General features: G+C 54.6%; 1 protein-coding gene across 2 annotated transcripts in view; it reads right to left on the bottom strand.

The window, feature by feature from the left end:
• Positions 1 to 143: 143 nt before the first annotated feature.
• LOC122365367 (glutamyl aminopeptidase-like) overlaps positions 144 to 10,250 on the bottom strand; it is a 94,980-nt gene continuing 84,873 nt past the window's right edge. For both annotated transcript variants that reach the window (XM_043336523.1, XM_043336524.1), the window contains 3 exons: positions 2,624 to 2,715; positions 1,485 to 1,624; positions 144 to 820 (listed from right to left, as the gene is read on the bottom strand). In XM_043336523.1, the coding sequence (XP_043192458.1) occupies positions 565 to 820; positions 1,485 to 1,624; positions 2,624 to 2,715 (488 nt within the window). In that variant the 3' untranslated portion in view covers positions 144 to 564. The remainder of the gene's footprint in view (positions 821 to 1,484; positions 1,625 to 2,623; positions 2,716 to 10,250) is intronic.

Here is a 10,250-nt window from a genome sequence, read left to right as displayed (position 1 = left end):
GACCCCGATTCAGCAGGTCTTAGTTCTCTCATTTTCCACAAAGCCAATCCCGTTTAGTTCTCTCAGTAAGACCGAAGAGAGGAAGTAATTCATTGCAGTTATCTTCTTTCAGGCATCAGCACCTCAACAGTTCGACACACTGCTTACTACACCATCGCTTTATTGCAATGTCCTCTGATAAAAACCCACGGACGCGTTAGTAAACACTCGTACAGCACTATGGCACACACACAGGCTACATAGGTACTGATCAGACCACAATCATCCGACCGCTTCCACGAACTAACAAACAAAACGTATTGGCACAAATGCAAACAGCTGCGCATACGGGCACGCCGTCTAAAATGACGTAAAATATACATTGGTGAAACGAGCTGCCTATTTCTGAGCTGACGACTGTGGAACCAAATCAGGCACAGTTTTTGCAAAGGACAAGATGGGCTGCCCTATCCTAACGGCTCACATACAACCGGTTGAGTTATTTTTCTGATCACCGAGAGCCAAAGAATGCGATTCACTCTATTAGCGGTGGATTCGACAATCGTCTGAGGGTCCGCGTCGCGTTCAGCTTCGCTCAGCCAGCCACCTAGCTAGCTCATCCCTGTGGTTTTTCAGCCAGTTGATGTTGGCCTGTGTGGTCTCGAGCGCCTCACGACGCGACCTCTCGCCGGCGCCCGCCTCCGGGTAGCGCGCGAAAAACTGGCGCATCTCGTCCAGCTGGAGTTGCGTGTCGAAATGGCGCGTGATTCGCGGCACCATGAAGCCCAGGTAGCGTTCGTTGAGCGAGAAGCGCGGCACCAGGTACGACTCCCATTCAGCCCTGGAGAAAGAGAGACACGGGTCAGGTCAGCAGTCTGCAGAAGCTCGGCTGTGGATCATTTGCCGTTGTCGAAAGATGGGATGAGTCTGTACTGAAGGAAGATAACACTGCTTGATGAGTGGCGGATGAAATAAGGACGGTTCAAAGTGGCTTTTTGGAAATGGGACTGTCCAATTTGTCCATCTGACGATAAAGATCGAAGTCAGTTTGCATTGCATGTCTGGGAAGACCGACAGGGCAGATGAGAACTGACATTGGTTGAAACGGGGAGCATTCATTCTGGCCAGGGTTCATAATGTCCAGGGTACGTGTCGTTATGCCCAGTGTCGAAATGGCCAGTGCCATGAATGGGCAGAGTTCATAATGTCCATTGTCCAGGGATTGCATGGTCCAAATGCGGCCAACTGGCTGCAGATAAACAACAGCTGCAGACTACTTTAGTAGTTTCCTGTGTATGGCGAGATCCCCTCTAATGAGTACCTATAGTCTGCTGGCCTGCATTCCTCGAACATGTGTTCCATTGCCTGCGGTCACCATATACTTTCCCATCCAGCTGTGCTGTTTCGGTGGTCAAAGTTTCAAACGCTTCTATTATTATTATTTTTTGTGGGTTGCTTACCATATTGAACCACACTTATCGATTCCCTATGGCTGGCTTGCTTACCGTAGGAAGTTCCAGACGATTGGATTTCCCACCGGATTGGCGGCCACGGTCGAGCACAGCGTGAAAAAGTCCTGCGAGCGGACGTAGCTCTCGTTTTTGGCGAGATTCAGGAGCCGGCTGAGCAGCCATGGCTGGCGGACCTGAGGGTCAGAGAGGGCAAGGTCAACTGAGGGTGACCTGAGGGTCAGAGAGGGCAAGGTCAACTGAGGGTGACCTGAGGGCCAGAGACGGGAAGGTCAACTGAGGGTGACCCTGAGGGTCAGAGAGGGCAAGGTCAACTGAGGGTGACCTGAGGGTCAGAGAGGGCAAGGTCAACTGAGGGTGACCTGAGGGCCAGACGGCTCACGGTCAACTAAGGGTGACCTGCATGTAAGACGGATCACGGTCAACTGAGGGTGACCCGGAGGGTCAGAGAGGGCAAGGTCAACTGAAGGTGACCTCAGAGTCAGAGAGGGCAAGGTCAACTGAGGGTGACCTGAGGGTCAGAGAAGTCAAGGTCAACTGAGTGTGACCCGGAGGGTCAGACGGGTCACGGTCATCTGAGTGTGACCTAAGACGACAGGTCATAGCCAATGAACAGCCACTGGCTCGCGGGACTGAGCTGAGTCAGACCGGTCAGGGTCACATTGATACTGGGGGGATCACCAGCGCTCCCACATGCTCGACTGTATCAGAGGTAACATGCTCGCCGGTACGTGCTCTCATGTCAGCCGTATCAGTCGTCGCGGGTATCGTCAATCAACGGGCCTGTTTCGATAAAAAATATTTGCTCGTGAGCCCTGCATAAGTCTTGATAAGGTTCCTAATACCAACCGAACAAAGACTAAATCATAGTGTGTCAGTGGATACAATTTCGGCTGGAGATAACTCCCACTCAATTTCAAGTGAAGATTTGCAGAAAGATAGCAACAGCTTAAAGCCAAATATCGTCACCACTTTAGGACAACATTCACGGAACTTCCCTAGATAGGAGAAGCATTGATACCTACGACAAAGCGCCCCCCCCCCACCCCCACCCCTCCCCTTCTTTTCATGGCCACAATTCGTTGCGATATTACACTACTGCACACTGCGATATACCACACTACGAGTACGGCTATGCGCACTGACGCACGAGTCGAACTACTGAGTATACTGACCGCCGCCAGGCCGTTGACCAGTTTGTTCTTCTGCTGAGAGTTGTTCTCGTTGATATAGCGACTCCACGTAATGTCCCAGGCATCAGCAGAGTCTGGAAAATACAGAGGCGGAATCCAGATGTAAGACTGTCTCATGTAGACGATCCTGGTATAAGAATCATACAGCAGCTGAGCTGAGCTGTCCCCACAGAGACACAGGTCCACACGGCAGACCGGCTCTAATGTCACCATATGTCGCAGTGGTGAATATCGAGGGCAGCGCTTTTCGAGGAACGCTGTGGCCCGAAGGTTTGGATTTTGAATTGTGAAAAACGCCCGCCCGACGCAAAACGCAAACACCGCAAAACGCGCAAAACGCACGCCCGAAACGCCAACACAAAGGTCGCAAAAAAATAAACAAACGCCCGCCCGCCGCAAACCGCAAATAAAAAAACGAAAAAAACGCCGCAAAACAATAAAACCGCCCGCATCGCACGCCCGCTAACCGCCAACCGAAAACGCCTAAAAATCGCCCACCCGCCGCCAAAAGCAAACACCGCAAAAAAACGAAAAAGCGGCCGCCAACCGCAAACAAATTTAACACCGCAAACGACGCAAAAAAAAAACGCCAGCATCGCCCGCCCGCCCGCCCGCCGCCAAAGACAAACACCGCAAAAAACCCAAAGCCCCGGCCGCCGCAAAACGTAAACACCGCAAAACGTGCAAAACGCACGCCCGAAACGCCAACGCAAACGGCAAAAAAATCGCCCGACCGCCGCAAACCACACACAAAAAAAAAAACGCCGAAACGCCGAAAAAAATAAAACCGCCCGCACCACACCGACGCTAACTGCTAACCGAAAACGATTAAAAGTCGCCCGCCAGCCGCCAACCGCAAACACCGCCAGGGGCGGATCCAGGAAAACTCCAAGGGGAGGGTCATGAATCGAAGTGGTGCCCCTACCTATACCCAAAATTAAAAACTCAACGGATTTCGTCCACTTCATTTTGGTGGTGCCCCCATTTTCAGTTTTTTTTTAATTTTTATTTTTAGTCAGTATCTTAACTTTTGCCACAACCACATTTACCAATTGTAAGCAAGTATATATGAATGTGCTATGTATATATGTTGTGGACGCTGAGTAGTGAGTACTTACCAGGAACGTTATCAGGTAAGCGAATCGTTGTCAGTCCGACGAACTTGACCCTGGCGTCTAAAGGGTCTGTCCTTGACACTTCAGGCTTGTCAGGGGCACCAAAGTCCTTCCAGGGACACCACAAACCTGTCAGGGGCACCTACGGCCTTGTAGGGGCGCCACAGGCCCGCCAGGAAGCAGGGGCACCACAGGTCTAGCAAGTATACACGACAGGCCTGTCAGGGGCACAACGGGCCTGTTGGGCCCATGAGCACCCCTAGGGGCAGGGGCACCACAGTCCTTCCAGGGGCACCGCAGGCCTGTGAGGGGCACCAGCGGCCTAGCAGGGGCACCAGTCAACACAGGCCTGCCAGGGGCACCACAGACCTGCCAGGGGCACCAGAGGCCTGCCAGGAGCACCACCGACCTTGCAGGGGTAACTTGGGCCTGTCAGGGGCACCACGGGCCTGTCGAGAGGCACTTCAGGCTTTTCAGGGGCACCATAGTCCTCGGCCGGGCGCAGGGGTAGCAGGGGCACCAGAGGCCTGCCAGGGGCACTACAGGCCTAGTAAGGGCACCACTGGTCTATCAGGGGCACCACGAGCCTGTCATAGCCAGGCATCTCAGGCTTGTCAAGGCCCAGGGGCACCACAGGTCTGTGAGGGGCACCAGCGACCTAGCAGGGGCACCAGTCAACACAGGTCTGTCAGGGGCGCCACAGACCTGCCAGGGGCACCAGAGGTCTGCCAGGGGCACCACCGGCCTCGCAGGGGCACCTTGGGCCTGTCAGGGGCACCACGGGCCTGCCGAGGGGCACTTCAGACTTTTCAGGGGCACCAGTCCTCTTAGGGCGCAGGGGTACCAGCGGCCTAGCAAGGGCACCAGAGGCCTGCCAGGGGCACCACAGGCCTAACAAGGGCACCACGGGCCTGTCAGGGGCACCTCAGGGTTGTCAGGGCCCAGGGACACCACAGTCCTTCCAAGGGCACCGCAACCCTGTCAGGGGCACCAGAGGCCTGCCAGGGGCACCACAGGCCTGTCAGGGGCACCACAGGCCTAGCAAGGCACCACTGGCCTGTCATGGCCGGGCACCTCAGGCTTGTCAGGGCCCAGGGGCACCACAGTCCTTCCAGGGGCATTACAAGCCTGTCAGGGGCACCAGAGGCCTAGCAAGGGCACCACAGGCCTACCATGGACACCACAGGCCTGCCAGGGGCACCACCGGCCTTGCAGGGGCGCCTCAGGCCTGTCAGGGGCACCACGTCCCTGCCGGGGACACTTCAGGCTTGTCAGGGGCGTTACAGTCCTGTCAGGGCCCAGGGGCACCAGGCCCGTGGTGTCCCTGCTAGGCCTGTGGTGCCCCTGGTGGTCCTGTGGTGCCCCTGTCAGGACTGTGATACCCCTGATAGGCCGGTGGTGCCCCTGGCAGGTCTTTGGGCCCCCGGGCCTCAAGGGGGGGGGCCATGACCCATGTGACCCCCCCCTTGGATCCGCCCCTGAACACCGCAAATAAGCGCCCGGCCGTAGCAAGATAATAATTCATCAACGACGGGCATACCGCTAGGCCATGGTCATTTTCACAAATCAAAAAGATATCTGCAAAAATCTCCTAGATGAAAGCGCCCGATTAAAAACGGATGGCACGTGCGTGTTCCTCGCCCCCAACTTCCTTCAGGTCAATCGTCATTTGGGTCACCTAACGCATTGACGACCGGCTGGGTGGAATGGACATTGCGCCAAGAAACGTAAGTATATCAAAAAGAATCCCCAGAATGGTGGATCCCAAAAGTTTGAAACTACCACTTTGACCCACTGGACGACACCTTAAACAGTTGCCGACCGGATGACACCCATTGTTTGGTCACCCACGCCATAGTATGCACTATGCACTATGCATCATGGGTGCGCCGAAATGACCAAAAGTCCCAATTTCCGGTGTGCAGGGTCATTTTCAACGGCACGTGACACGTGGCTCTGGACTTTTCCGGCCACTTTGCGACATACCCATGGGTAGTGCAACGAATGGTGGTTGATCCGCATGGAAGAAAATGGGTCGTTTGGATCGTTTTCGCGCAATCTGCCGTGGAACGCATTTTTTCATTTTGCCCATTGGCTTAACACGGGAATTTTCAAAGTCACGCGGCACGTGCACCAGATGGTCCGCGGAGGGGAGACTCATACCAGAACGTAGATCACCTGGCCCACTAGAAATCCTGAAAAAATCAGAATTTTTGGAACAACCGTTTTCTCGAGCATCAAGTTGTACTGATCTCAGGCAGCTTTTGCCAAATTGTCAGGGAACTCAGATTTGTTTTTCAATAGAAAAACACAATTCTAAAGCATAGTGTTTTAACTATTGACAACAAACCTTCGGTTATCACGGACGATGGCGGTGCAGGGTGATGACGATATGTAAAAGCAGTCAGCACTGCATGTAGCAATCCGTAATCAGGCATTAATTATCATTTATTACTAGAGGGACAGCATTACGCGCAGCGTAATAAATCAATTTTCATTGCAATCGGCCCAGTAGCGGCCGAGTTATTGCCAGAATAAATTTGGCGACTCCTCTTGACCTATCTTGAAAAAACTCCTATTGAAATTTGGCTCTGTTCCGGTATTCATTGTCAAAGGTCAGTGACCTGCCGGCTCTGATTTCGCTCAGTTTTGCAAGCGAAGAAACTGAGCCTAAGGCGCGTGCCGTCTGCTCGAAGGCCGCCGCGGCCCAAAATGCCGCAAAGATGCACCCGCCACGTGCAAACCGCCGAGCGCACCCTACCAAAATTTAATACGACAAATGGTTGCACGCGCCCGATCCGGCACCAAAGTTTCACCCCCGTAGCCCGCACCGTCGCCGCGCAACAGCCCGCCAAAGGGAACTGACGCGTTACATGCATACATACATACATACATACATACATTACATACGTACAGACGTTTTGATTTTTATATAGGCAAGTAATTTCACACAACAACTGCTAATCGGTCACGAACTTGGTCGACTGCTGGCAGCTGGCAGAACTCTTAACTCATTCAGTGGCGTATCCAGGGGGGAGGCCAAGAGGCCATGGCCTCCCCCTTTGGCATCAAACATACAAGTGGGCCCTTTTGGTCACTTGAGTGCAGTGACGTACCCAAGGGGGCCATGGGGGTCCTGAGGGGCGCCCTGGTTACCTGAGGGTCCCCCTGGTCACTTGAAGGGTCCCTGGTTATCTGATGGGCCCCTGGTTACCTGAGGGGCCCCTGGTTATCTGAGGGGCCCCTGGTTATCTGAGGAGCCCCTGGTTATCTGAGGGGGCCTTGGTTGCCTGACTGGTCCCTGGTTATCTGAAGGACTCCTGTTTACCTGAGGGGCCCCTGGCTACGGGGCCCGGGGGCTCTGGTTATCTGAGGGGCCCATGGTTATCTGAGGGCCCATGATTATCTGAGGGGCCCCTGGTTTCCTGGGGGCCGCTGCTTACCTGAAGGGCCCCTGATTACCTAAGGGGCCCATGATTGCCTTAGAGCCTCTGATTATCTGAAAGGCCCCTGGTTAACAGTGGGGCCTCTTGGTATATGAGGGCCCCTGGTTATCTGAGGGCCCCTGGTTACCTTACGGGCCACTAGTTATCTAGGGGGCCCCTAGCTACCTGAGGGGCCCCTGATCCTCTGGGTGACCCCTGACCAGTGATATGAAGAAACCCTGGTCACCTGAAGGGCCCATGTTTAACTGGGGAGTACCTGGTAATATGAAGGGCCGCTGCAGTCACATAAAGGCCCTTAGTTACCCGTGGAGCCCCTGGTATAACCGTCCTCTGGTTATCAGAGGGTCCCCTGGTCACCTGGTGGGTCCCTGGTCAATTGAAAGACCCCTGGTCAATTGAAAGGCCCTGGTCACCTGAGAGGCCCCTGATTAGGTGCCTGAACGGCCCGTGATCACTCGGATTCAATGGCATGGCCAGGGGCGAGGGGGCACATGTCCAGTATAGGGTTTAGGGTCCTCTCGGGTCCGAGAGGCCCTGCGGTGCCAATTGGCGGCAGAGGGCCGCGCTGGCAACGCTTTAACTGAAAAGGAGACCACAGGGCTTGTGAGAACACCCCATGGGCTCTTGTGTGGCCACACTTATCTCCAGAAGGGCCTCACGCCAGGTTCTGAGGGACCTTGCCGGCCCTGAGGGCTCTTACCGGCCAATAAGGGATCAGCTGTAAGGGCCCATACCCGTTTGCTATGGCCCCACGGCCCACACCGGTGTTTCTGAGGGCCCTCACAACGCCGCACCTGCGAGGGCCTCCACTGCCACCTCTAAGGGCCCCACACCAGTGCCTACTACTTCGGCTACTTCGGCCTTCGGCGGCTCTGAGAGCCCCCACACCGGCGCCTCCGAGGGTCCTATGCAGCGCATCTGACGGTCACTTACCAGTGACTCTGAGCGCCTCTCACCGACCTCTGAGGGTCCCTTGCCGGCCTATGAGGGGCCACCAGTAACTTTCAGGGCCCCACACATGCCTAAAAGATGACCCCCACCAGTGTCTCTAGGCCCTAAGGCCCCCACAACGGCGCCTGTGAGGACCCCACACCAGCATCTGACGGCCTTTCACTGACACCTCTGAGGGACTAGCACAGGTGACTGTGAGGCGCTCGCTCGCTTCACTTCCTCATAAAATACCGTGCATTTTATGCATACTTCTCGAGCAAAAATTATATTTTTACCTGCCAATTTTGCAAATGTTCTCAGGGCTCAGACAGACAGACAGACAGGCAGACAGGCAGACAGGCAGACAGGCAGCCAGGCAGCCAGGCAGCCAGGCAGACAGGCAGACAGGCAGACAGGCAGACAGGCAAGGCAGACAGGCAGACAGGCAGACAGGCAGACAGACAGACAGACAGACAGACAGACAGACAGACAGACAGACAGACAGGACAGACAGGACAGACAGGACAGACAGGACAGACAGACAGACAGACAGACAGACAGACAGACAGACAGACAGACAGACAGAGGGGCCCGTCTGCAAGGGGGGACCGGACCCAATGTGCCCAATCTTCTCATCGAAAGGTTCTGGATACGTCCCTGCCTGGGATGACAGCGGCATCCGGGTGACCGTGGGCCCCTTTGAGAGCAGGTGGCCCCCTCAGGGCGAAATCCTGGGTACGTGCCTGCTTGAGTGTCCCAAGAGAAACGACCTTCAGGGCCTCATCTAAAGTACTGGCCCAAGCATAAATAAAGTCAAACTGCGTCAAACTATCTTAAAATGCCATTTGATGGCCCTCATACTCATAGGCCCTCAGAGGCTTAACACGCGCAGTGGAAGGGTTGCGAGTACTACGCCCAGTGGAAGGGGGGGGCGGATGTCGCCCCCCCCCCCTAAGATCTCAGCTCCCACTGGAGCTAGAAAGACGAAATTTGGAGGGTAGGTGAGGGCCCAGGGGAACTCTGTTGTGTGTGAATTTCATGACCCTAGGTCAATATCTTCAAGGTCAAATGAGGTCAAAAGTGGTCAAATTTGCCATATAAGCGACTTTTTTGCGTTTACACGCCGATAACTCAAAAAGTTACCGGCCGATTTTCTTTTTTCTTTCACTATACGAAAGAACATACATTTGTAAGTATGTATGGTGAATTTCTTGTTAATCCAACAATAAATATGGCAGTTAGAACTAGAAGCCTGCTAAGCGTAAGATGTCGCCTGCTGAGGCGGGATCGGCGGACGCGGGAAACGCGGCAATCACAATTTTGTGTTTACACACTCATAACTCAAGTTGTTACCGGCTGATTTTCAAAATTCTTTGACCATAAGATTGCCTGTACATTTCTTAGTCTTCTCACAAAATTTGACGCGAATCGAACATAATCAGCGGTAAGGAGCGCGATGTAAAGACGGAACAGTCCCGCCCCGGCACAGTCTACAATTCAGGCGGCGCGTAACGGCTAGCGCCGGCCGCCGCGCCGCCGCGCCGCCGCGGCGGCAGGATGTTTGACTTTACACCGCTATTACTAGAAAAGTTGTGACCCGATTTTTTTAAATCTTGCACGAGAAGATCCGCAGTTCAATTCTGGACAGGTAGCCAAAATTTCACATTAATATCATGTTTGCGGTTCGAGTTATTGGCGAAAAACAGGAGGGGTGGGCGAAATCCGCCCCCCCCTTCCACTGCGCGTGTTAAGGCCGAGCCCCCAGAGGCTAGCGTGGGCCCTCAGAGGTCGCTTTGGTGGCCCTAAACAAGCTTAGACTCGAGCGTGGGATCCTTTGACGCTGGTGTAGAGCCCTAAGGAGCCAGCGCTCAGCCCTCTAAGGCCAGCATGGGGCCCTCTAGACTCTAAGGCCATTGTGGGTCTTCTAAGGCCAGTGTGGGGCCTTGTAAGGCCAGTGTGGGACCCTCTATGTCCAGCATGGGGCCGTCTATGTTCAGCGTGGGATCTTTTAAGCCCAGCGACATGGGGCCTTCTTAGGTCAGACTGAGGCCCATTGGCCACCGAGACTAGCTTGGGGCCCTCTGAAGACAATGTGGAGCCCTTTTAGGCCAGTGTAAG

Source organism: Amphibalanus amphitrite, unplaced genomic scaffold, assembly GCF_019059575.1.
Source record: "Amphibalanus amphitrite isolate SeventyFive unplaced genomic scaffold, NRLGWU_Aamphi_draft 000735F_arrow, whole genome shotgun sequence".
NCBI classification, from domain to species: domain Eukaryota; kingdom Metazoa; phylum Arthropoda; class Thecostraca; order Balanomorpha; family Balanidae; genus Amphibalanus; species Amphibalanus amphitrite.
This window is presented reverse-complemented; position numbering and strand designations above follow the sequence as displayed.